General features: G+C 37.8%; 1 protein-coding gene across 7 annotated transcripts in view; it reads left to right on the top strand.

The window, feature by feature from the left end:
• pbx3b (pre-B-cell leukemia homeobox 3b) overlaps positions 1-25,425 on the top strand; it is a 93,841-nt gene extending 68,416 nt beyond the window's left edge. For 2 of the 7 annotated variants that reach the window (XM_067393910.1, XM_067393914.1), the window contains exons 3-10: positions 5,425-5,666; positions 8,624-8,814; positions 10,391-10,526; positions 12,376-12,405; positions 15,465-15,630; positions 16,712-16,824; positions 17,790-17,879; positions 24,242-25,425. In XM_067393910.1, coding sequence (XP_067250011.1) covers positions 5,425-5,666; positions 8,624-8,814; positions 10,391-10,526; positions 12,376-12,405; positions 15,465-15,630; positions 16,712-16,824; positions 17,790-17,879; positions 24,242-24,334 — 1,061 coding nt within the window. In that variant the 3' untranslated portion in view covers positions 24,335-25,425. Of the gene's footprint in view, positions 1-5,424; positions 5,667-8,623; positions 8,815-10,390; positions 10,527-12,375; positions 12,406-15,464; positions 15,631-16,191; positions 16,270-16,711; positions 16,825-17,789; positions 17,880-24,241 lie in introns of all 7 variants that reach the window. The other 5 variants (XM_067393912.1, XM_067393911.1, XM_067393913.1 and 2 more) reach the window with 5 other exon arrangements.
• The last annotated feature ends 927 nt before the right edge of the window (positions 25,426-26,352 follow it).

Genomic DNA, 26,352 nt, shown 5'->3' with positions numbered 1-26,352 from the left:
AAACTTTTATACCATTTTCATACCAAAAATTGTCTTTTTTTAAAATTTTTTTATAATATTATTATTTTAAGTTTAAATGTGGTATAACCATCACATAAAAATGAGTAACATGTTTTTTATCCCTTGAATACACGCAAGTTACGCATATTTTAGTTTTTTTAAATATATTTTTCAAAATATTTTTTTCAATCATGTAAAATATAATTATGAATTCATAAATACCATTAAGTTGAGTTACACCACATGACATTTTTTAGTGACTTTTTGACCATGACACAGTCACAAGGATCTTGCAATCTTTTTCAAATAACTTAATTTTTTCATTGCATAATACTGCCTTTTTGAATAAATTGAATACAATTTGAAAATTTAATTAAATATAAATAAACTTTAATAGATTTGGTTAAAAAATGAACCATAGACAAGATTAGAAAACATGCATACAAAAGCTAAAAAAGAGAGAACTGGAGCACCCCAAAAGACATTTGGGAGTGAACGGAGTAATGATACTACAGGAAATGTCTTGACTCTTATTTCTGTTGTTAAAAGAAAGTGGCTCCATAAACCACAACGCTGTTTGCTTGAAGCTCTTGCAGCAGGTGGAGGTGGAAGAAAGGAGGGGGAGACAAGGAGGGGGTCCTTGTCTACAAATGTGCCCATTATGGATGGCTCTCCTGGGCTGCCGTGGCACCAATGCACCCGGTCTGCAGCCTGGAGGGGCCCGGCGCGCTCTCCGCACAGCCGAGTAATCATTTTTATCCTCGCCATTTCCCAAATAGAAATGGACACGTATGATAAAAGTGTCAGGGCCAGTGTGGGCGACAGGACCTTCTAACTGCATTACATGTCACATCCTCACGTCCCTCTCTGTTTTGCTTTGCCTGCGAACGGCCGTGTTATTGCTCGCAGGAACTTGGCGGTAATATACAGTGCGAGACAAGCAGCTCTTTATGGCCTCAGATTATTTGGTTTGAATGAAAGTGCTGATTTATGTCTGTTTAAGTGAAAAGCTCTGTAAATTCCCTCAGCTGCGTTTCCTGTTCTGGTCCTTCAGGAGCGACTGAGCGGAATGGTAGTGACAACTGAGGCTGGTGTGGAAATGTGTCAGTTGTGGAATATTTAATATACCTGACAGAAACGTGAAAAATAAACCAACCTCAAAAACTAAGCCTTTACCTCCTCGAACGTAACACAAATCAAACGCAAACCCAAGCATACTCATACTTGCATATACTGCCCAGTGAGCACGCAAATCATCGCATCATCTGGAAAGTATCATGCTTTTTTCTTTTTTTTTAAAGCCATATTTGTGTACAAATGTCTGATAAACATCTAAAACCGCATACAACATCTGCTGAGTGTCGTTCTAACATCCGACAGCGAACATTTTGGATAATCCAGATGAAAACGGACACATCAAATCAGGCTTATATTATAGTAACTAACACTAAAACCATTAAAATATAAATATAATAACTGAAAATAACATGTTAAAAAGATGTTAACATGTTCAATTTGAGCTATAGTTGCCAAAGCAACACATTTCATTTTTATTTAGTTTAACTCGATGTACTAAAATAACTAAAACTGAAATAAAAATTAATAAAAACCATATCCAAATAAAAATAAAAACAATAAAAAAACACTCTGCAAAATTACTAAAACTTTAACTAAAATCAAAATGAAATATAAATATACAAACTAATTCAAATGTTATTAAAAACTATTAGTATCAACTTAACATACTAAAGTATCTAAACTTAAAACATAAAAATCAATAAAAACACAACAAAATTACTAACTAAAATTAAAATAAAATCACAAAAAACTATATAAAACTAAGAGATAATTCAAAATATTAATAAAAAACATTATAGTATCAAACTTGATGTACTAAAAAACTAAATAAAAACTTGAATAAAAATCAATAAAACTATATAGACTTACTTTTTATAAGTTTAATAAAAATGACAAAAACAATAAAATTACTAAAACTAAAAATCATAAAATGAAGAAAGAAAACTCTGCGATGTAGATGCGATATAATGATTCTGATTGGTTTGGTGTGTGTATGTGTAGTTGTGTGTCTGCACTTGGAGTCATAGGAGCAGGGTCATATTGTCCCTGGTGTGGCCTTGGCTCTGCACGCTGACACTGCATTGTCCAGCATGGCCAGCTGAGCGTCTCACACAAATGACCTCATTCATCCTCGGCCTCTCACACCATTACACCCCATGGCCTAATATCAACAGCACATACATGCACTAACACCTGATCAATACCGCACGGGCCAGGCAGCGGCCTCCATCGCCAGTCTAGGCTGAAGGTGCCGCTCTTTAGATTTGTTGTGTTAGCTGAGTAAATGGTCTCTTCAAGTTGACAGCGTCTTGTCTTTGTTTATTTACAAAAGTGGGTTAGCTAGAGTGTCCGTGTTCGGTAGGGGTTTGTTTGTACTCTGGGTTTGCTCGCCGCAGGCGTTGATGGATTGTAGCATTTTTTTTTTTTTTTTTTTTTTTTGTGGTTGTGCTTTATGGGAGTGAGTCTTGAAGTCTGTTTACAAAACCATAAAATGAATGTGTAAATATTTGTTTATGTTGTAATGTGCACAAGAATTGGAAGCAACTGTAGCGTTGCAAATGTATGACCTTAGTCAATGATGTTAGTGTGTATATATGCATTCAAACATGTGTTTTGTTTGTGGGATTGATTTGAACCACATACAGTAAATAAACTGGGTGTTTTTTTTTGTTTTGTTTTTTCCCCTCACTATAATGTTCATTTATTTGTCAACTACCCAAATGTAAAGTAAATATCTAAATATCTTTAAACGGTTTGGCCATCAAGCATACCTGGTTGTGTGTGTGTGTGTGTGTGTGTGTGTGTGTGTGTGTGTGTGTGTGTGTGTGTGTGTGTGTGTGTGTGTGTGTGTGTGTGTGTGTGTGTGTGTGTGTGTGTGTGTGTGTGTGTGTGTGTGTGTGTGTGAGGGAGAGAGAGAGAGAAAGAGAGGCTAAGAGAAGCTTAGCTGGTTGCCAGGCTTCCACACTGCAATAATAAACTCAGTAATCTCCTCATTTAGGATTCAGCATCTCACAGTATCTTAATGAAGCCTGTAATGAAGCTCTCAGAAACTCTCAGAACCCCCAAATCACCCACTAGTTAAACCGTCCAAAATACCCAGACCAACCACAGCATACACACACTTGTTTTAGTCCCGCATTTATGATGATTTTTCACCCCCTGAATAATAGTATGTTAATTTCAACTCGTTTTTAGTCAGGTTTTATGGCTGATTTTAGTGGCAGTTTTTATTTTTTATGTCTAGCTTGTGTGTCATGCCAGTATGCTCATGTGTTGAGTGACAACGTATTAGGATCCACTGAAAAATCTTTTACTTTGAAGGGCGTATCAATGGACACTTTACTTTCCCATAGTTCCTTATCAAAAATGTAAAATAAAATGGCAGAAAACTGTGATTCGGGCGGCTTTAGATACAAAGAACGTTGTTCCTCATGGTTAACATCACTAGCACTATGAAAGTAGAATTCGGGATGTGTCCCAATAACAAAGACAGAAGTAGTGTTTTCAGACTGGTGCCTTTAAGAAGTAGAATATACAGAAGGCCGTGTTGTCAAATGTACTGACTTCGATACCAAGTCTGTACTAAAATCGAATGATGCTTTGAGCGCTGTTGAGCGGATTCGTAAACACCTCTGATTGGCCACTGTGTTCACGAGCTCATCAGATATGTTTGTGATTGTCTACAATGATCAGCGCTTCAAAAACATGTTGTAAATAGACATCAATGACGCGTACACAGATACACTCCCGCTTTCAAAACGCTTTCAAATTCAAAAACGTCCGTGTGCTTTCAAACGCTCCCGTGCGTTGATCATTGTAGCCAATTACTGACATTTATGTTGAGCGCTAGAACACAACGGCCAATCAGAGGTGTTTACGAATCCATTCAACAGCACATTTTTAACATTTTAATACCGACTTGGTATCGAAGTCAGTACATTTGACAACACTAGACAGAAGGTCACAGCCTTCTGCATATTCTTCTTCTTAAAGGCACCATTACAAATACATGTTAAGATTAAATCGTTTGATTAAAATCTTTCACAAAAAGAGCTTTTTCTGCATCATTATTCTCCTATATGAATGGAATTCATTATGCAAACACACAGAGAGAGAGAGAGGGGCAAGCATGATGAGGAAGTTTGTAATCAATCTTAATGGCTCTTTACTGCTCTGAGGTTCATTATGAATATCAGGCAAACACAATGAGCTATCTTTCACCCTCATATCGATTGCTATGCAAATTTACATACATTTCAAGCAGCCTTGCCTCTGCGGAGAGCAGAACCGGGTTGTATAATAAAACAGTTTGTTAACAACAAAACATAACGGCACTTGTGAGAACACTTTCTGCTCATTATTACGCCCGTACCCGTGATTTCGGACCAGCAGGCGAGCACGCTCAGACACGTGTACATGCACGCCTTTCTGTTTAGCATCGCCTCAGCGTGGAGAGGTGCCATCACGCTGTTGAGTGTGTGTCAGTCGGTGAGTGTCCCTGTCATGTATGGCTGTGAGTACACATACCGTGTGTGCAGTGTGCTGTGAAAATTCGAGAAGGCAGCACTGCAAAACAGAGGAAAAACAAATTCGTACCTACGGGCCTTTTCAGCACTCTCTCAATACCCCCAGCACCCTGATCCGTCTCACTTTAACTCAAGCATAGCGATGGGCCGGAGTGGACGGCGTATTTTTACTCTAATACAGTCTGGAGTTATTTTCGCCTGTTGTGACAGATAGTGGTATTTGCTGCCAGACAGAGGCTTGATTGCAGAGCTCACAACCCGTGTGATAGTACGTCAATGATTAACGCCTATATGAAATTCAATCATTCGTCAATAATTAATTCACTCTTTCATCATTCACAGCTCATGAGGGCAGCAGACAGGCACAAAGCGAGGCATTATATGCCTTTACATTGTCTTTGCTTTTGCAAAAGCACCAAGAATTTGTTGCTGGACAGTTGTTTTGACATGTGACAGTGTAGTATCCATTGCATTCCTTTACAAAAATATAATGTAAATAGTTTTTGCAAGGATTTTAGTAAGTGATCATGTGCTTAAAGTGATAGTTCAGCCAAAAATGCAATCATTTACTCATATCCTCATGTTATCGCAAACCTCTATGGCTTTTATACTTCTTCAAAACATAAGACGTCAATAGGGTCCAATGTTGTTGGGGCCCAACTGACTTTTATTGTATGAACAAATGTAGTATTTTGTATTCCACAGAGGACAGAAAGCACCACCTCTTGTATGATACATTGATTTAGGAATATAAAAAGCCTTTGTGGTGTCACTTTTACCTTGTCATGTCACTGACCAATCTCTTCTTCTTGTTTATCAGGTCTAAGTATCCGCGGGGCTCAGGAGGAGGACCCACCCGATCCACAGCTGATGCGTCTTGACAACATGCTTCTGGCAGAGGGCGTGTCAGGACCGGAGAAGGGCGGAGGATCGGCGGCGGCGGCAGCGGCGGCAGCAGCAGCCGGCAGTCCCACTGACAACTCCATTGAGCACTCTGACTACAGGGCCAAACTCTCCCAGATCAGACAGATCTACCACACCGAGCTGGAGAAATATGAACAGGTGAATGACAGTATACACTACAGTCCAGTAAGGCATTATATCAGCTTGCAACAAATATTTTTTTTACTGAAGGTCTTGTACGCCTTCATTCTCAATAAGTTTGGCCCAAACAGGCCCAAACTTTGAAAACTTAAAAAAAAACAAAAAAAAATTAAATAATTAAATAATGAAGCCATTTAAGTTTATTAAGTAAAACATTAAATATTTTTATATTTCAATTCAATATACAAAAACCTAAAGGGTTAGTTCACCCAAAAATAAAAATTTGGTCATTAATTACTCACCCTCATGTCGTTCCACAACTGTAAGACTTTCATTCATCTTCGGAACACAAATAAAGATCTTTTTGATGAGATCTGAGAGCTTCCTGTCCCTCCATAGACAGCTAAGCAACTACCACTTTGCTTGACGCGTACAAGAACCAATAAGGTTCATTCTCACGTGTTACGTGACACCTTTGAGCTTCCGGAAGAGGTTTGTTCTCGTTTGTTGAGCAGTTTTGGTTGAGCTTCAGTTTATGTTTGCTGATCAATGTTTATATGTGAGTAAAAGCCTAAATTCAATCTGTTTATCATATAAAGTGATCGAGTCTCTTCAGAAAATTTGGACTAAACCGCTCAATTCATATGAATTAGTTTTACAATCTCTTTATGAACTTTTTGAAGCTTCAAAATGGTAGTTTTGTAGCTGTCTGTGGAGGGACAGAAAGCTCTCAGATTTCATCCAAAAAAATCTTCATTTCTTTTCGGAGATGAACGAAAGTTTTACGGGTTTGTAACGACATGAATGAATTTTTATTTTTGGGTGATCTAACCCTTTAAATTTACTTTTCTTCAAATAATACATTTTCTTTTTTTCTAATGTGCGAATGGGACTAGTTCAGGCTAAATATATATATATATATATATATATATATATATATATATATATATATATATATATATATATATATATATAATATAAACATTAAAGTTTTTATTCATAGAATGTTCACTATTCATACTCTAACCGATGACGATGCCATATATCATAACATACCATATATTCGCCTTTACATTGCTAACAGATTTTATGTGTTGATTGTGACAGCAAGACTCAGGTTGATTTTAATGACCAAAACAAATAAGATGACTTAAATATGTAGCATTTCATTTACACATAACTAAAACTTTTTCAGCCGTATAAGCACTGAAAATGCATATCTATAGTGGTTACGAAGCCCAACCGGCTTGTATGGTACTGAGCCAAGAATAATACAAAAGAAGTTTTTATCTGCATTCACACATTTGCATTGATCCTATGAGTGTGAATAATCCCAGCTTGCTGTTCTGTCTGAATAGATGTTTTTCACTGAAGCTTAATGACAGGTTTAAAGGGAGACCTGGAGGCCTTCATCTGAACTGAAGGTGTCAGAGGTCTAAACCTGAGCAAGCATTTTGCATTTTACAGTCCTGTCTATCATGATTACGACTGAGAGCAGATGTGATTTATGGTGGTATTCAGGCATTAGGACATCTTCAACTTACCTGACCCCTGAACAGCGGTAGTCTAGACATCCTCTTATAAATATTGAGCAGACGCTTTTAGTTACAGTGTGGAGAGCAGCCTCTGATTGCATAGTGCATTTGAGAGTGTCGCTATGCAGGACTGGCTGCTTCATTGAGGTCATGTATTGATTCTTTAATGGAGCTGACATTAATTTTTGATTCAGCGCTTTAGTTATTTTCCTCATAATCAAGGACAAGTTGAACGAGGGGCTTGCGATCTTTTTTTCTTTGAGATACGATATAGTTAAAATGCTGGATGTTTTGAGGAGATGCCTAGATAAAAGAAAAAATAATAGCTGTATAAATAGTCTATTGCCTCTATGAATAGTCTATTGTCTCATGTATTCATGTAAGAATATTCATGTATCTTACTGCTTTTTACTTGATGGTTGCAGCCCTTGACATTTTCAGTCACTAAATTCAAACTTTTGTTTCAAACCATGTGAAATCAACATGAATACAATGAGTACATTTCTAAAAACTTGTGTTTTAAACTAGATTTTACTAGGTTTTTCCTTTTCTTTATCATGGTCACTCTTATTTTTCATTGACCCCTCTACTGTTGTGTGTTTCACAGATAACAATAAAGAATGGTTGAGAGAACACTGTTATTTGTAAATAACAATCCTCTTAATATGATATGGAAGTTGTTTAGCTGATGGCTTAGCCAGCCAATGAGCTCAATTAGTCTGATTAACTTGCAAGCATTTAAAAATGGAGCATGCGAATAAGGTGGCTCAACCCTTTCACCCAGAGTTAATGCATCTTTCTTAAGGGTGTTCCCCATTTTAATAATCTAAATGTAAATACTTAACAAATTTTTACTCCGAGTAATGAGCTAAAGTGTGCACTACCTAAATTAGTTATTCTAATTAATCATGTATGAACCACTGCTTTAACGAAAAGCTGTTTAAATTCTACGGGCGCTGGGCAGGTGCCAAATTGCAAATCGGCATTTGCATTCATAGATGATTTCACCTATTAAGCCGTTCAAGTCCTCAGCAGCACTACAAACAGTATGGATGGTGTTTTTCCTGTGCTTTCAAGAGCAGCAGCTTTGAACTTGCTTCAAAAATTGCTGATTGCTGCTCCAGAGAGCTTCAAACGAATGCAGTTGAACTGATGTGCTGCTTCTGCCGAATAACGTCAAAGAGCATTTCTGTCACTGTGCTGAGAGTATATAATGATTTTAAAAAGCGGGTCAATCTCTAGGATGTTTTTCGGATTTTAGGTGAGGACATGATGATGGAATTGTATATTCAGAAATGATTTATTACATGTAGCTGCTGAGTCTCAGTAGTGGGTCCTAAAGACTTCAGAGAAATGTAGATTTGCGTAATGAATTTTACACCTACATTACTATTCAGAATAAAAGCTGTGTCCTCAGATCAAAATTTTCTTTCTACACAGGCATGTAATGAGTTCACCACCCACGTCATGAACCTGTTGAGGGAGCAGTCTCGCACACGACCAATCTCGCCCAAAGAGATCGAGCGCATGGTCAGCATCATCCATCGCAAATTCAGCTCCATCCAAATGCAGCTTAAACAGAGCACCTGTGAGGCCGTCATGATCTTGAGGTCCCGCTTCCTCGATGCCAGGTTAGTATCCGTATGTGTGATTTGTCTACATAAATTATAATACATGTAATTACAAATCATTCTCAGTTGTATTTGAAAGAATCCATCTTCTGCTATATGCAAGAAGGCGATGGTTAGAGAATATGACGTCAAGTTAACCATCAAATATGATGGCCCCAAATGTATTTAGGGTGTGGTCACATTTATCGTTGTTTAGTGACATTTTAGAGGTGAATCTGGTCATATTAATAGGAAATCTTTGTGATTGGACATCTCATGTGCGAGCAAAGAAGTACCCCACTCAGATTTTGCTTGTTCAAGTTGGTCATTAAGTTGGACCTTTTTTTTTAACCTGTGAAATTTCATCAAAATGTGACTGCACCTTCAAGCACACTTTAAAATGTATACAAAATATCAAACCAACTGATATTTATTTTAAAGAAAAATTGCTATTTGTTCAAAATGAGGACAAAAAGTTGTTCAAAATTAGGTCAGAAGATTCATAATTCCACTAAAAGTAACTTTGAATCAGTTGTTTTACAGTAATGGCTTAGAAAAGTGAAGTTGGCTCTGAAAAAATATCCAGCATCATTTGACTGCAGATGCCACTTGTTTGATATTTTATTTACATATTGAAATTCAGACATTTTTAAGTACAACTTAAGTATTCAAATACTTTTTGGTGACAATGATACTTGAAGTAGAAACAGATTTTACCTCATTTTTTAGTTCATTTGACCCTTTTAATCTGTGCAGGGTTCAGGCACCTGTTATCAGTCGAGCACAATAACGCATTCAACGTTATTCAACCATTAGCGGTTAAGATGTGTTGTTGCCAAGACAAGAGTTTTAGAGCCTAGAGGCCATCCACTAAACGCAGTCATACTAAGCACCTGAAAGCAGTTAAGAGTTTTATAGAGTGGAAATGAAGTCATTTGCGTTTGGTGGGTAGGAGGTCATCGGCAGGTGGTCTAGATTACTGTAATCACAAACAGTTGGTAGAGGAGATCTGGAGAGGCGTAGAGGGGAGGGAAATGATGCAGTGAACACGAGAAAAGAACGGATGAGGTCTCGAGGAGAACGCTCAAGTGAAGCGGAAGCACAATCATTTGGCCGGCCACTCGTGTGAAAGGCATTAAACAAGGCGAGAGAAAGAAGCCAACGCTTAACTGTGGCGGGGTGGGTCGCAGTGAGTGGCAGTAAGTGCAACTCCATCAGGCCCTGCCCCAGTACTTGAGGAACAGTGTTCAGCTGGCCATGGCCTGATTTCCCTAATGTCCCAAGATACAGCTCTGACTGGGAATGCTTGAGCACCTCTAAACGCCCCCATCAGAGTGAAAGAAAGCACAAGAGAGGGAGAAAGAGAGAGTGAAAGCTCGCCGCTCTAAACACTGAACATTTCACGCTTCGCTTAGAGCTCAACCGATAACGCAACAACTCTCCATTTGTGTGTCTACATATGTATTCCGATAATAGCCTTCCCGACTTCATTTCCTGCCAGCAGCTTCATTATGAGTTTGGCCATCACACATGGTTTTATTTGAGTTTCTCTAATTGCCTTCCTCCTCTTGTTTTCCCCCCGCTTGTCCAACGGCAGACGGAAACGGCGGAACTTCAGCAAGCAGGCGACCGAGATCCTGAACGAGTATTTTTACTCGCATCTTAGTAACCCTTACCCCAGCGAAGAGGCCAAAGAGGAGCTGGCTAAGAAGTGCAGCATAACAGTATCCCAGGTGAGACCACACCATCCATCCATGTAGCACATGCCCCATTTTTGTTGGATAGTCTGGAAAGAATGACTAACAACAGATAAGTGCCTGAAGACTTAAAGTCCCCATGCTCAGGGTTTATTTAGGTAAATCCAATGCCATCCCTGTTAAAAAAAAAAACATTTTTAAAACAGTCTAAGCTATTTTGCAGGTCTTTCCTGGTCTTAGTTGGTTTAAGATGGTCCTTCAGCCCGGCTAAGCTGGTCTTCAGCTGGTCTAGCACAAGGATCTTTAACCCTGCTCTTGGAGACCTGCAAAGTTTAGTTCCAACCTGCTCCAACACATATACCTCAAATTTTCAATTGATTCTAAAGACCTTGATTAAATGGTTCAGGTGTGTTTGACTTTAGGGGCGGTCACACTACACTTTTTGTTCTGTTGACTTCTGTTTATCCAGAACCGAATGAAGGAGACAGGAATTGCAAGCTCGTGCGAATTTTACTGCTTTCCAGAGTTCAAGTTTGGTGAATTCTGCTCTGCGAATTTGTATCACGTGAAGACGTGTGACCAATAGAAGACTGAACTCTCAGCTCAATTAAAAGAGCGTAAACTTTAAATCTGCAGGATTGAAGAGTTGCAGTAAAGTGGAGTAGACTGCATATTGTTTACATTTTGGATGTATTATATGTTGAATTGTGTTTTTAAAAAAGTGCTACAGAGTGTGACATCAAATTACGACTGCTGCAGAAATTTTGCTCTAAGTCTAGTGTGTCCGCAGCTTAAGGTTGGAGCTAAACTTTGCAGGAAAGTGGGTCTCCAGGAGCAGGGTTGAAGACCCCTGGTCTAGTTGGTCTCCTACCCTGGCTAAGGTGGTGCTTAGCTGCTTTACATGGTTGGTCAGTTGGTCTCCTAGCCTGACCAGCTGAAAAGTGGCTAAGACCCTTATAAAATCAGCCAAAAGGCCAGCTTGACAGGCTTCAAGACATCAAACCATCTTAGGCTAGCAGGATAGTACCATAATCTTGGGTAACAGTGGCTAATTGGCAAGGCTAGGTCAGATGAGGCAAAAAAAGGCCCTGTCTCAAATGGTGCACTTAATGTGGACTTATGGTCTCTTGACCTTTGCTCGTATGGTGTCCAGTTTGTCATTTTAGGTTTTCAAACCTACCCAGGCACCCCCTTTGCAGCCGCTATGCATCCTTCAATATTACCCAGCAGCCCATGCGGCAAAGTATGGACTCGGAGGAGGATCGCGGGGGCTAAGGGTGCCATTTGGGACAGGGCCAAGATTGATCACACCAGAAAGACTCTTCAGCGTACTGTCTCTCATTGTCCTCTTCTTTCCTCTCGTCACTGTCTAGCATGCATACCTGTTTGCTCTAACACATCAGTCTGATACTTCCACTGAGCTGAGTCTCAAGCAGGGCCTGAAGACACAACGTGTACCCTGTTGTGGATGGATGCCACAATTTGTGGTGATCTGTGTCAGTCATTGTGTTTTAGAGTAAATGTGTGCGCACATGTGAGTGTATGTGTGTCAGAGAGAAAGAAGGACAAACTTTTAGTTGCACAGTGTGATTCGTTATCGCAAAGCAATTAAGAGTATAGTGTTTTCCCACTCTAATAACTAAATTCAGAATCCACCTGAAGGCAAGAGTACCCACCCACACCCATCTCCCCACAGACAAAACTCTTTTCCTTTTTTCAAATTGTCACAGAGGTGGTCAAGGAAAATGTGTACTGTTAACCTATTGGTCTTAGAGCATATTTGCATACTCTGTGATGTAATAAATGTTTTTTTCTCTGTGGGGAGGGGCTTATGGAGGGTTGTTCAGAGTCAGATCCTGTAAAAGCCATTCTTTTTTGCCTTCAGGGGGTGGGAACCACCATCACAGTGGCACAGGTATGTCATGACTTCTCCTGCTCCACTTTTTTGTGCCATTTGTTTTTCTTTATTGTTGATTTTTCCTTTATTCTGTCACCCCTTTATGTGTGTTCACTTTTACCTTAGAACATGTTAAGATGTACTCAGCACTCTGTTCCCCAAAAGTCTACCTTTTCTGCACTTAGTGACAACAAATCTGCACACTGAAGCAAGTGTTGAATGGGACTATATTTGGAGTGCTTAGTAATCAAACTAAATATCAGACAGTATTTATGTACTATACATATGTACACCCCCTTCACTCTTCCCTAGAGAATTTCACTCGATTGTCAAACTTCTGAAAGTATGTGTCCCTTTTGATTGTGTTATGTCTTGTCATTGTATATTTTGACATGCCTGTGATAGACATTTACCCCACATCGTATTTAATAAGTGTGTTCTGCATATGTTCAGGAAATATCTCTTATTAAATGAATATGCTGAAGGATTTTGTTTTTCAAATGTATAATTGGTTGCTACTGTATAGTACCAATGGGTTAAAGTTTTTTTGTTTGTTTGTTTTTTTAAATAAAAATAAGAAATAGGTAAAAATATCGCAGTGTATTTACAAAAAACACATAATATTTACATTTCTAAGGTTGTATTTTTTTTTTTTTTTTTTTTTTTTTTTCAAATTCTACAACATGTAGATCCCAGAGGCTGCCTACTTTGCCTTTTCCCTGTATCTGAGACATGTGCTGATTAGAAGTGATGTGTGATGTTAATGGTATTGTTGATTAAATTTAGTCGCCTTTATCAAGCACCAGTTCACTCAGTGCACAGAATCAACCTCATTATCTAGGCATGATCTCTGTGCATGTGTGATGCTCTGCTTTCTAAATGAGCACCATGACATACTGGGTCACATGATACTTTTTTTTGAAAGAGTTTTCATAACAACTATGATTTTAGGCATCGAGTCTAGAGGGGATAGCGTGCACCCTGCAAATGAGAGGGCACAAAGTGTGGTGCCCATCACCCAATTAAGTGCAGTTCTTCCGCTTCGATCTTCCTGCGGTTCAAACGAGCGACACTTATCAATATTTCAGCTCATTATACATGTAGCAGAGCTCTGCCTCAGGTTAATGTGTTAACTATTAATGCAGACCACTTCATTATTGATAATATCAGCAGCCCTGGCCACTGCAACCACCCATGACAGGGAGTGTGCGTGTGTGCGTACGTGTGTGTGATGAAGCCACAAGTCTGAGTCTCCATTTAAGTTCCACTCTCAGCAAGAGAAGCAGTATAAATCGGGAGGTATTGAGACCTGGGTAAGATCATCCATCCCATTTCAGTGACACTAGTGGTGTATTGACCAAAGCTTGGGGAGGGAGTAGTGGTGAATTATTTACTACACCCACACAGGCTTTCCTCTTCATTGGTTTAAAGCAAATAAACCAGGTATTGGGTTCCAGGCATAGAAGTCTACTGCATCTCTAAATATGCTCATAAATATGAACACCAAATATGCAGTGAGGCAGATTTGTTTTAAAATATTAGTATTTAGATATATTTGTCAAGTGAAAGCCATTTAAAAAAAATAATAATAATAATTATGAAACCAGTATGAATACAAAGATTACATTTGAGAATTCTTGTACTGGATTTTTAAAAGAATTATTTTTTTTCAACCTCTCGGACATCCTTATTTGTTATTGACTCATATAGCTCTCAACTGATTCTGAAGGCAAAAGAGGGAACAACCATTTAAATGAGTTATGTGTTGTTTTGTTAAAATATGAAACATTAGGGTTAGGAACAGCTAAGTTTAAGGAGACTCTGCGTGCCTTTTTTCCATGGCCTTAAACTGCTTCATAAGCAGGTTAAGTAAAAAGGATGACGGCTAGTGCTTTCATTGCTTCCAATTAAACCTTGCTTGTTAGTTTAACCTCTAGGTAAACCCATCAAACAATTGATGTTAAGGCAAAAGCCTGCCAACGGTGGTGGCTTCAGCCGAATGGTCATTAATTTTAATTGCCTAGATATTAAAGATTTAGAAGCACAGAGGCATGGTGGGGGTAGAAATGATCTGATGTCATGTAAATTCAGCGGCTGTAGCATAGTGTGGCTCGGGCTGCTGGAGATATTAAAATGGAAGCAGAGAGGTGGAAATTAAATAAAGCATCATTAAGGGGCTGAGGCTCTCTGGTCCTCCAGTCCAGCCAGAGCTGGAATACGGCAGGAGAGATCGCCACGGCGACAGGCCACCGTAATTTATAGGGCTATTAAGAAACAACCCTTAATCTCTTTATTATTCCACAATTATGCAGTGCTAGCATTTGCACATCTACCACCCCCCATGTGACCCAGATCATATTGTTTTCTGGCTGCTGTTTTTAGTAAAATTAGCATTATTGTAATTATTAATGTATTGGGTTGAGGCAGTGCGGCTGCTTTTAGGTGTACTGTGTGAGTTGTGGTTATTATTATGTCTATTATTTGTCTTCAGGCAAGAGCACAAAAGTGGTTTTATGCAAAAGAAAAGAACATTAGTGTTATTAAGATGCATAAAAGCCTTGCCTTTGAAATCAAGGCAGCTGATTGTATCTAAGTTACCTTTAAAGAAAGGCAGTGAAAGTAAAGACAAAAGAAAGTGTTATGTTAAAACTATTATTGAGAGTGTGTTTATTTATTAAATGGGGTCAGGGAGGAGAACAAACACTTTTTAGCAAGATCGCAGCTAGCCTTACAACGATAGTTTGGCATTAGCTACCTGATCCCATAAGCACAACACTGATCCTAATTTTGCCACAAGACGAGCAGCCCCATGTGTGTTGGTTTTGTCTAGAGACAAACAGAGAGCATGTCACGCCTCCATCCGCAATAACGCACAAGCCCTGTCTGATAATCGCTTAATTAGTCTGCATGCCCAGCGGATATTACTGTGGGAGGCTGGGGACTGTGGACTTGATGGACCCAAACATGACATCTTGAAACAATCACTCTGCTCAGTGCACAGTGCCTCGTCTGCATTGACGTCTGACGCCCCCTCCTCTTTTTTCCCTTCTTTTCTTTTCTTTCCATCTCTCCCTCAGGTATCCAACTGGTTCGGCAACAAGAGGATCCGCTACAAAAAAAACATCGGCAAGTTCCAAGAGGAGGCCAACCTGTACGCCGCTAAGACAGCCGTGACTGCCGCGCACGCAGCAGCTGCCGCCGTCCAGAATAGTCAGACCAACTCACCCACCACACCCAACTCCGGTAAGCTTGCACCGATCCCGGACGAGCCCCCAAAAACCAACCAGCTGTCCCCTATCTCAGCTTGGTCCCTTCTGAACCTCTGCTCCCTCTGGCACGCTGGTTGGTTGCTGTGACAGTGAGAGGTCCCAGCCTGGGGGATGAGCCTCACTCTCCTGCCTCTGAGATTATACATGCTGAACGAGATGAGCAAAGTCAACCAGAACTGTGTGAGCGGGTTGCACATGCTGAATATGTTTGAAGTATTGAGGGGTGGGAGGGTTGTGGTGTTGGTGGGTGTAGAAGAGATAATCCTCACCCACTGTCCTCCCTTCTTATCCATAAATGTGACAGTGTTGCCCCTGCTGTGAATTGATGGAAATCTCTTGCTCGGAGCATGTTACGCTCTTAAAGAAATGTACAGTATGGAATTATAATGAATATTTGATTAGCAGAATGATGCAGTTCCTATGATGCTCTTCAGACAATATTAGCAGAAGATTTGAATGTGATATAGACATACCTTAGACTCTGAGGAGTTGTGGGTAAGCAATTTTTAAGGGGTCCCCTTTTTCTTGCACCCAGGATTCCAGATGAAAGATGAAGAATTTCAGCTGGACTCTGCAGAGAACAAAAACACTCTATTAACCAACATGTTCACTGGTACTGGCCTTTTCCATAAGCTTCTTATTGTCCTTCTTGTCATTGGCATATAATCCCCCTTTTGAACTAGTCCACTAGAGTAGGAGTAGGTGTGAACCCCTGTGGAAAACTTAGACTTCCAATTCCATATACCATCTCTGTCCTTTTTGTGAATTTTTTTTTTTCTTTTTTTTCCCTCTTTGTTTTGCCATTTTTGGTGACCCCCACGTGCCCTTGTAGAGATGTATTGCAACCTAGCCACCATCCCCATCGCTATCCTTTCATTTCTTCCTTGTTTCTTTTGCTCTCCTTTTGTTGCTTGCTTTCTGAGCATCACTTCCTAGCGTGATGTGTGGTGTGCGTATGTCCTCGTACACATTGTGTGTATGTGTGAGTCTGTGATAGCCTCTCTTTCTCTTTCTCATCCTCTCGTTATTCAGCTCCTTACATCTTTCCTTTCTAGGTTCGTCAGGTTCTTTTAACCTCCCAAACTCGGGGGACATGTTCATGAGCATGCAGAATCTGAATGGGGATTCTTACCAAGGGGCACAAGTCGGAGCCAATGTGCAGTCACAGGTAGGCGCTACGCACAGGAACTGGGGCTGTGAACCAGAGCAGACCTGTCAGCTAGCCTACCATCCACATTTAAAAACTCAACCCCCTCCCCCTCAACATATAGACAATGATACAGATTTGATCGACCCCCTTAACAATTAGTCTCATTATAGTCATGGAAGATTAATAAGTAGTCTGGACATGGATGGATCCTTCACATTTCCAGTCTAGACCCCCAACCAAATTACCATATCACAGCCCATAAGAGGTCCTTCTGAATAGACACTCATTATTTACAGCAGTATGCTAGTATATTGATCCTGGAACAGACCCCATATTGTAGTTGATGTTGTGAATGCATTTGGCTCTGACTTGAGCTCTTGGGTTGGTATTGGTTGTATGGTACTGTTCTTTCCTCCAAACCTCTATATCATTTTCTGTCCCCTGTTCATCATGATTATCCCATTTTTCCATGTTCACATAAGCTCATTTCATTCTCATGTTAACAGACACCATTTGAAGGAGAGAGAAAAAGAGAAGTTAATGTGTATTGAACATTATCAGATTCTCGATATCTGCTCATGCTCTGTTAATGTGTTGTCACACACCGTATTCTCCTCCAACTGTTGTCATGTGCGAATACTGTTGTTTTTTAGCAAATTCCAGATCAAAATTATTGCATTTCTTCTTTCTATGTTATTATGTTTCAAGCCCGGAAATAGAGTAACCATTGCCAGACAACAATAGAGAGGGGAAACGCATATGTTGTCCTAAATATTGCATTAAACCACATATGTATCCCTAACTTCATTTATCTGCATATTCCATTTAGTATGATTAATTTAGTAAACCACAAAGCCACCAATTTTTTGTTTAAACACCATTGCCTTTGTCTGTTGTCACCATACATCAATGTGTTGATGTTTGCATGTGTTCCTGAAACTCAGAATTTTGACAAGCTTGACTTCCTGTTGTGTCCTCTGCAGGTGGATACCCTGCGCCATGTTATCAGTCAGACGGCAGGATACAATGATGCCCTGGGGGGGAATCCCATGTATAGTCCACATGGCTTGAATGTAAGTACAATCTCAGTCAGCCATGAAGTGCAATTGAATCAAGCAATAATAAACTTGTTACACTCATTATAAAGATAATCTATAACTCAAGGTTGTTTTGTATGCGTGTCACACGATCCTTCAGAAATCATTCTAATATCCTGATTTGTTGCTCAAGAAACCTTTATCATTACCAATGTTGAACAAAGTTGTGCTGCTTTATATATATATTTTTTACACTATGCAATGTTTATTAAAACCAAGTATAAATGTCATCAATTTTTCAGTAAATTTCAGTGTTTTTGCGCATTTTTACATTTATTCCAAAACAATTACTAAAGGCAGTAACAATTTAAACAATATATATTATTTATAAATTTATTTTCAGCAGTCATCGATTTTGTACACACTGGTCACTCATTCACGGGTCACCTTTAATTTCACCATGTTGATTGCTCACTAAAAACCCCTGCAGTCATCATGTTTTCAGGCCATTTCGAGTTTGATTTTGACATAAAATAAAGCGGTGATATCTAAGTGGCAGTTGTTTACTTACTTTTTAATTAGTCTTCCCATTAACCCCATCACTGTCTTCATTCAGGCTGATTCGACGAGAATGCGCAAGAGGTGAGATTTATCGCACAAACCAATCATGTCCAAACGTAACCGATCATATCCAGTCATAGCGCGATGGAGGCACTGCCTCCTCTCATGTGACTTTCTCCCATTCATTCTCAATTACCCTCCACTAAACCCGCCGCATGCTTTGGGGGCTCTGCTTTGTTTCTATGAGCTGAAGGGAGGCACAAGAGACGCGGACTCCCAGTTGTAACTTCACCTGTGGGTGTCGCTGTTTGACAGTGTTTCTTTAGAAAAACAAGTGACTTTTTAATGTCAAATTTTGTAAAATTTGCATTGTTTTTTTTTTTTTTTTTTTTTATAATATCGATCATTTTCTTATCCAGTTTTTTTGAGGAGGCACTGCCTCCCTTGCCTCCTCGGAGGAAACGCCCCATATAATATATATATATATATATATATATATATATATATATATGGAACCACTAAGATTTTTAATGTTTTTAAAAGAAGTTTCGTCTGCTCACCAAGGCTACATTTATTTAATTAAAAATACAGTAAAAAAACAGTAATATTGTAAAATATTATTACAATTTAAAATAACTGTTTTCTATTTGAATATATTTCACAAAGTAATTTATTCCTGTGATGGCAGAGCTGAATTTTTTCAGCATCATTACTCCAGTCTTCAGTGTCACATGATCCTTCAGAAATCATTCTAATATGCTGATCTGCTGCTCAAGAAACATTTAATGTGTACAATTGTACAAAATATTTGTGTACAATATTTTTTTTCAGGATTATTTGAAAGTTCAAAAGAACAGTGTTTATCTGAAATCTAATCTTTTGTAACATTATAAATGTCTTTACTTTTGATTGATTTAATGCATCCTTGATGAATAAAAGTATTAATTTCTTTAATTTCTTTTCAAAAAAATAAAAATAAAAATTCTTACTGACTGAAATGCTGTTCTTTTGAACTTTCCATTCATCAAGGAATCCTGAAAAAAAGTACACAACTGTTTTCAACATTGAAAATAATCATAAATGTTTATTGAGCAGCAAATCAGCATATTAGAAGGATTTCTGAAGGATCATGTGACACTAAAGACTGGAGTAACGATGCTGAAAATTCAGCTTTGCATCACAGGAATAAATTACTTTGTCAAATATATTTAAATAGTACACAGTTATTTTAAATTGTAATAATATTTCACAATATTACTGTTTTTTTACTGTATTTTTAATTAAATATTAAAAACATTAAAAATCTTAGTGGTTCCAAACTTTTGGACTGTACTAATAAATATATATATATAGGAATTCAATGTAAATGCTGTTCTTTTGAACTTTTTATAAAAAAAAAAAAAACCTCTTAACTGTCGCATTTGGTACATAATTATGTACTATGGATTGGGAGACATAAACAACAACATTTTTAGCTTGGCATTTACTAAGAAATGCTGTTGTTAAACTCTGTAATGTGCAGTACATATCGTTATTATAACATAAATCAGAAGGATCTGAGTCAGACAGCAAGAAACCACCATAAATCCAAACTCCACGACAAACAGAGTGATGATTCAGAGGATGACAGGAGTATCTATCCCATAATATGCATAAAGCGGAAAATATGGCAATTTTTTAAAGCAGGAATAAATGCTTTGCCCAGTAAAAGCTCAAACAGCTCAAGTATTTGGGAGTGGTATGAGGAAAATGAGATTCAGAAATATATTAAGTCAGTTTGTTGCCTGTGTAAACAGTTCCTATTACAGTAACCTATAACGTGGTAAGATGAAAAGGCTTTTACTAGCACGTCTTGCTTCTGTTTGCCTGTTTTGCAATGCTTCAAAGAATTTGCAATATCCTTATCAACATGATGAAATATGAAAGTATGATTGCCTGCAGCCGTCTGCAGGCATGAATTTTATCTTCCTTGATGAGGTTTGATATGATGCTTTTTTCCCCCCACCATGCACTGCGTAATCTGAAACCATCAGAGTAAAGACTCATTTATTTGATGAGAAAGAGAGAAGAGTGAGAGAAATACAGACATATATCTTCCTTGAGTTAAACACAGGTTTATATGTTGTATCTGTTACCTTGTTGTTGGGGCACTGTTCATGAAAATATAAACTTAGATATGTTACACTTAAACATTAATCTACAAAAAAAAACTGTGCTGATTCAGTGGCTGCTGAGCTTATAGAAACTTGTAAGCTTATAGTTTATGAAAGACAATTAAGCATTTTCTGGCTTTGTAATATTATCAATGAGCCAGTAAAATGTGACTTAAAGATTATTATATATTCCTGATACAAAACAGCTTATTTATCGGTCCAAATGGTCCTCATACATTATCAAAAAAGACAAACAAGCTTTCCAAAAGCAAAACAAATGACTTTCTATTGAGAAACAGATGCAATCAGATGGGGGAATCATTTTCAGTGAGGTAATTAATAGAGCATAGCTGTCATATGTGTATTTTCTGATGGCTGTTAGAGCTCCATTTGCATGAATTAACTCTAGCAAAGCACACAACGATAAATGTCATAAGTCAAAACGTATGCCTGATTTTTCACAGCAGTGAGGCCTAAACGTGGCAGTGTATCTGTGGCTAATGCTGAGATGGCTGTATCAGTGTGTGTGTGTGTGTGTGTGTGTTTGGAGACCTCTGTGGCCTGTAGCTGTGCAGATGAAGTGTCAGCCTCTCGCAGGCTCAAACGCCACACTTTCACACTCTCTCACTCTGGTCTACTGCTCAAGTCACTCTATCATTACAACAAGTGTGTGTGTGTGTGTGTGTGTGTGTGTGTGTGTGTGTGTGTGTGTGTGTGTGTGTGTGTGTGTGTGTGTGTGTGTGTGTGTGTGTGTGTGTGTGTGTGTGTGTGTCAGGCTGAATGCGAGTGATCCATGTCATCGAGGTACAGCAGACTTCCTCATAACGGTCGCGTTTCAGCATCAGTCCAGACACTGTGGCTGGAGGAGACCAGCACAATCTATTTATTGACCTGTTCCAGGAACTCTAAATCAGCAAAATCCTAATTCCGCCACTGAAACAGTCCCTGTACACACACACATGCACAGGCACACACATCTCCCCACGATTTTTATAGAAACACAGACAGATTGTTTTGATAACCAAACACCTCATTAGCAAACTAGCATACGGCAGTACTTCTCAACAGTTTTGCTTCAGGATCCAGATTTTACATGATGTGTCAATTCCATTATACGATCATTGGATAAAAGTTAACCAAAAATGTCATTAAATTAAACAGAAATATTATTATTTACTATAAGACAATGATTCATCATGTTCATTAATGTTATTATAAATTTGTTATATTAAGCCAATGATTCACCATGTTTATTATTATTTAAATTTTTTATATTATATTAAGCAAAAAATTTACCATGATTATTTTTAGAATTTATTATATTTATTTACTCTAATATATTAAGCCAATGATTCACCATGTTCATTATTATTTCATATTTTCTATATTATGTTAAGCCAATAATTTACCATAATTATTTTTATAATTCATTATAATTTATTATATTAAGCCATCGATTCACCATGTTCATTATTATTGCATATTTTTATATGATATTAAGCCAATAATTTAACATTATTATTTTTTTATAATTTATTATCATTTATTATTGTAAGCCAATGATTCACCGTGTTTATTATTATTTCATATTTTCTATATTACATTGTCAATAATTGACCATGATTATTTTAATAATTTATTATATTTATTTACTCTAATATATTAAACCAGTGATTCACCATGTTCATTATTATTTCATATTTTTTATATTATATTAAGCCAATAATTTACCATGATTTTTTATAATTTATTTACTCTAATATATTAAACCAGTGATTCACCATGTTCATTATTATTTCATTTTTTATATATATTATATTAAGCCAATATTTCAATATATTTTTATATAATATTTTTATAATTTATTGTTTAATATATATCAAGCCAATGATTCACCTTTTTTTTTTTTTTTTTGTTAATATAATTTATTTACTATAAGGCAATTATACACCATGTTTATTTTATTTTACAATATTTTATGTTTTACTTAAGCCAGTTTTTACCATGTTTATCCTTATTGCAAATGAAGCTGTATTTAATGTAGTCTCACATTTTCCTTTACCTTGTTCTGATTCATTGCCTTTGATAACAAACATTTTAAAATATTCACCAAAACTAATTTTTTCCTGTGGCCTACGACCCTTTCGGAACCTATCCACTACAGATTGTCAGGTCGCTACCTACCAGTTGGGACCTACGGCTTACCTTAACCATCTGTTGTGGTGATATGGAGAAAGAGAGGTAGAATTAGGTAGTGGGATTAAAGTGTTATTTTGGAGGGAAAATATCAAGCAAAGGCTAGTCTCCGATGAGAGCCGGGCGATTAAGTCAGGAGCACTCGGGCGAGCAGGGTGGAGGAAAGGCCTGCACCGTCACTTCCACTCAGCATCCTTCGAGCTTCCCCCCTCCCTGCCCCGGCCTCCCTCCCCTTGACTGACATCAAAATATGGAGCGACAAGCTGTCGGCCCACCGCTGAAATCTGATTAGACATTGATTTCAGCAATCGTTCCCATTGGCCACAACGTTTATGCGAATTTGTTTTCTGAGAGCGAGGGAAGCAGGGACCGAGAGCGGGAGAAGCCGATGTGGGTTTAGCGTGGCAAGATGGCCGTCGGCATGTCAGACAGTAGATCAGAGGAGACACTCTCTCTTATTAATTTCTTAATACATTAGTATGCATATGTATGCATGCTTCGCACGTACACACCACGATTAGGACACACACACTTCACTGCAAGCGTACAAACAAACACACCCGCACTTCCCATCACACATGCTTCTGTAAATTTATGAATACTGGGACTTTGTATTATTTTACATAACAAATTGCACATGATTTATGTGATGTCTCATAGTACATATAAACACACACACACACATAGATATATATTTTATAAAATGTTTAGTTCCTGTCCTTGATTCTGATTGGTCAATAGCTGTGTTTTATTCACACAGCTATGACCGCTTCACCCAACAGTTCTGTGTATCACTACACTACACCCTTAGCAACCACTCTTAGCAACATAAACTGTTTGTTCTCAATTGATATTGTTCATTGACGCTTACTGTATTATGTAGAAGAGTATTGTGAGACCAAGATCCAGTGAGCGAGTTTATTACCTTCATTCAGATTTAGCATTTTCCTTCAGGTCAGTCCTATGTTCATAATTAAAAATCTGTTTAAATGTCCGATGTATTATCTTGTCCTTTTAACAGTTAAGGGGTTTTCCCGTGACTGACAGCGCTAGTCAAAGCATTTGTCAGTTGCGTCTTGTTCCGTGTTCACAACAATTCAGTCTTCGCTACTGACTGACACACTCATAAAGACAGTCTTTGCCGCCATCTAATGGCGTAATAACGTAACTTCTGTTGCTGTTCACGGTCAGGGACTATTTTTTACGGTGGAAGGAAGGCTTTTAGTAGGAGTTTACTTAATGAAAGTTGCATCAATACATAATTTTGGCTTTAATATTTGTATTGTGTGGTAACCGTTTTATAAAAGCAATAAGGTACTCGAGGCATTACTTATTTGAAAAAGTAACTTTTGTTGTAAATTTAAAAGTAATGCGTTAATTTACTCATAACTTGAAAAAAGTAATCTGATTATGTAACTGGAGTTACATGTAATGCATTGCCCCCAACACTGTTAATAACTTTTTTTTTTTCCTGTCTTTTGTTTTTAGGGTAATGGGGGATGGCAGGATGCTACGACTCCATCCTCTGTGATCTCCCCTACAGAAGGCCCTGGTAGTGTGCACTCTGATACCTCGAACTGATCTCCTCTTTGACACGGCCCCTTCTCAAGCTGTGGATAACCAATCACAGAACTACAAAACCACAGACTGACCAATCAGAGACACAGAATAAACTCTCACAGCTAATCCAGAAACATCCTCATGGAATCATCCACAGTACTTTTCCACAGTGTTTTGGAAGCTGGACATTTCTTAGCTGTAACATCAGTCCACTGCAGTTTTTACTAACAATCTCTCCTCCAATCATATTCAACATTTTATCATTTGAAGTGTACAAGCTCAAACAGTTTTTGTTTTTTTTTTCTTTTTGAGTTTATTGCTGATCATAACCCCTCTCCATTGTTCTAACAGACTGTCGGCAAAGCTTTAGTGCAGGAATACAACTGATACTTACAACAGTATATTCATATGATGCTAACAGATGCATTTAACAGGGCTAAATGCTATAGAAGGCAGCTTGGGGAATTCATTGCTGATTTCTACTTTTTTTTTTTTCATTAATGTCACACCAATGACCTAAACATGACCACATATGAAAGGCAATCCACTCCATTTTGGGGGGTGATTTTTAAATGCCTGTCTTTTTTTAAAAACACAAAACGTAATCAATATTCAGTCCACTACAATTATTGAAGAAAGTGTAGAAGACGTGAAAAGGAAATATGGGTCATCCTGTTGGAGGCTTTTCTGGCAATTTTCCATTCAAAAACCTTCTTGTATATGACATAGCCTGAGAGTATTTATACATCTCACAAATAAATACTCAGCTTTATTACCTCATTGAAACTCATAGAAAACCAATAGATTTAAAACATTTCTTTAGCTTATAGTGCTCTCACTGACTACCTCTCAACAAAATCACCACCACCGTTTTTGTCTATTACTTTCTGTCATTCTTTTTTGTCTTTTTTTAAATACATTTACTTTTGTTAGTTTGGATTGGTTCCATCTTGTAAGAAAATTGCTCTCTCTGTCTCTCGCTCTTTATGTAATCTAATGTATATTTTAACCTTCTAAGAAAACTAAGTTGCTTTGTTGCAACTTTTAAAAGAAAAAAAGAACCATAATATTAATAATACGAATAACACGGAGAGTATGGAGAGTACGGTGGCTGTTGGAGGGGAATTTTGTGCTGGATCTAGGGGGAAGGAACAGGGAGGGGGAAATACGATCATAAAATTAACACCAAACAGTAAAACTGTTGTAAATACTGAAGAACATTTTGAATGTTGCTCATCTTGTTACTAATTCATGCAAAAAAGAAATAAAAAATTAATAAATAAAAACCCATGATTAAAAAAAAAAGAAAACCTGTAATGCATAGAGGTTTCAGTATTCAGAATTGTACATTTCAAACCCTGTGTGACAGGGTTCCGACTTTCTTTCTCTTTTTTTGTATCGTATGTGATTCTGAAACTGATAAAAAAGTCATACAAAATTTATTTGTGGCAGTGGTTCTAATGTATTAAAGATGTTTCGTGTTTCTTTCTAACCAGACTACACCCTGGACTGAAAAGTCTTCCTTGTGGTAGTTATGTGTAATTTCAAACATGAATAAACTGTTTTCCTTTCATGACAGTTTTGATATTGCCTTCTTTGTTTTAATTGCACTTAATGTGATGATGCTAATAATAATACACTGTAAACAGATTTAAATAAATGTACATTTATTAAAGTTATTTGATTAGTATTACATGAATTAGCGCAAACATGTTAATTTTTTTTATATGAAAACAACTGTACTTCTATTATACACATGCGTATCCATGCACATATCAAAACCAGAGTCTTGTTCATTTGCATGAATACCTCTTCATGCCAATTTCAACAAAGTAAGAGATTTATTCTCCTCCAACGCGCTTGTATCAAATCAAGCACACACGCCGAACTAAACACAACACCCCATTTTGCTAACGCGTAAGTGCTTGTGTCACATTACTTAGACAATCATACGCCAATATCTTAAATGCATTAGTACACGTCTATGCAAACCACACATGCGCATGACAGAGCTTCTAAGAAGAATTGACAGTCCCCTC

This window comes from Chanodichthys erythropterus, chromosome 9, assembly GCF_024489055.1.
Source record: "Chanodichthys erythropterus isolate Z2021 chromosome 9, ASM2448905v1, whole genome shotgun sequence".
In the NCBI taxonomy this organism is placed as follows: Eukaryota; Metazoa; Chordata; class Actinopteri; order Cypriniformes; family Xenocyprididae; genus Chanodichthys; species Chanodichthys erythropterus.
This window is presented reverse-complemented; position numbering and strand designations above follow the sequence as displayed.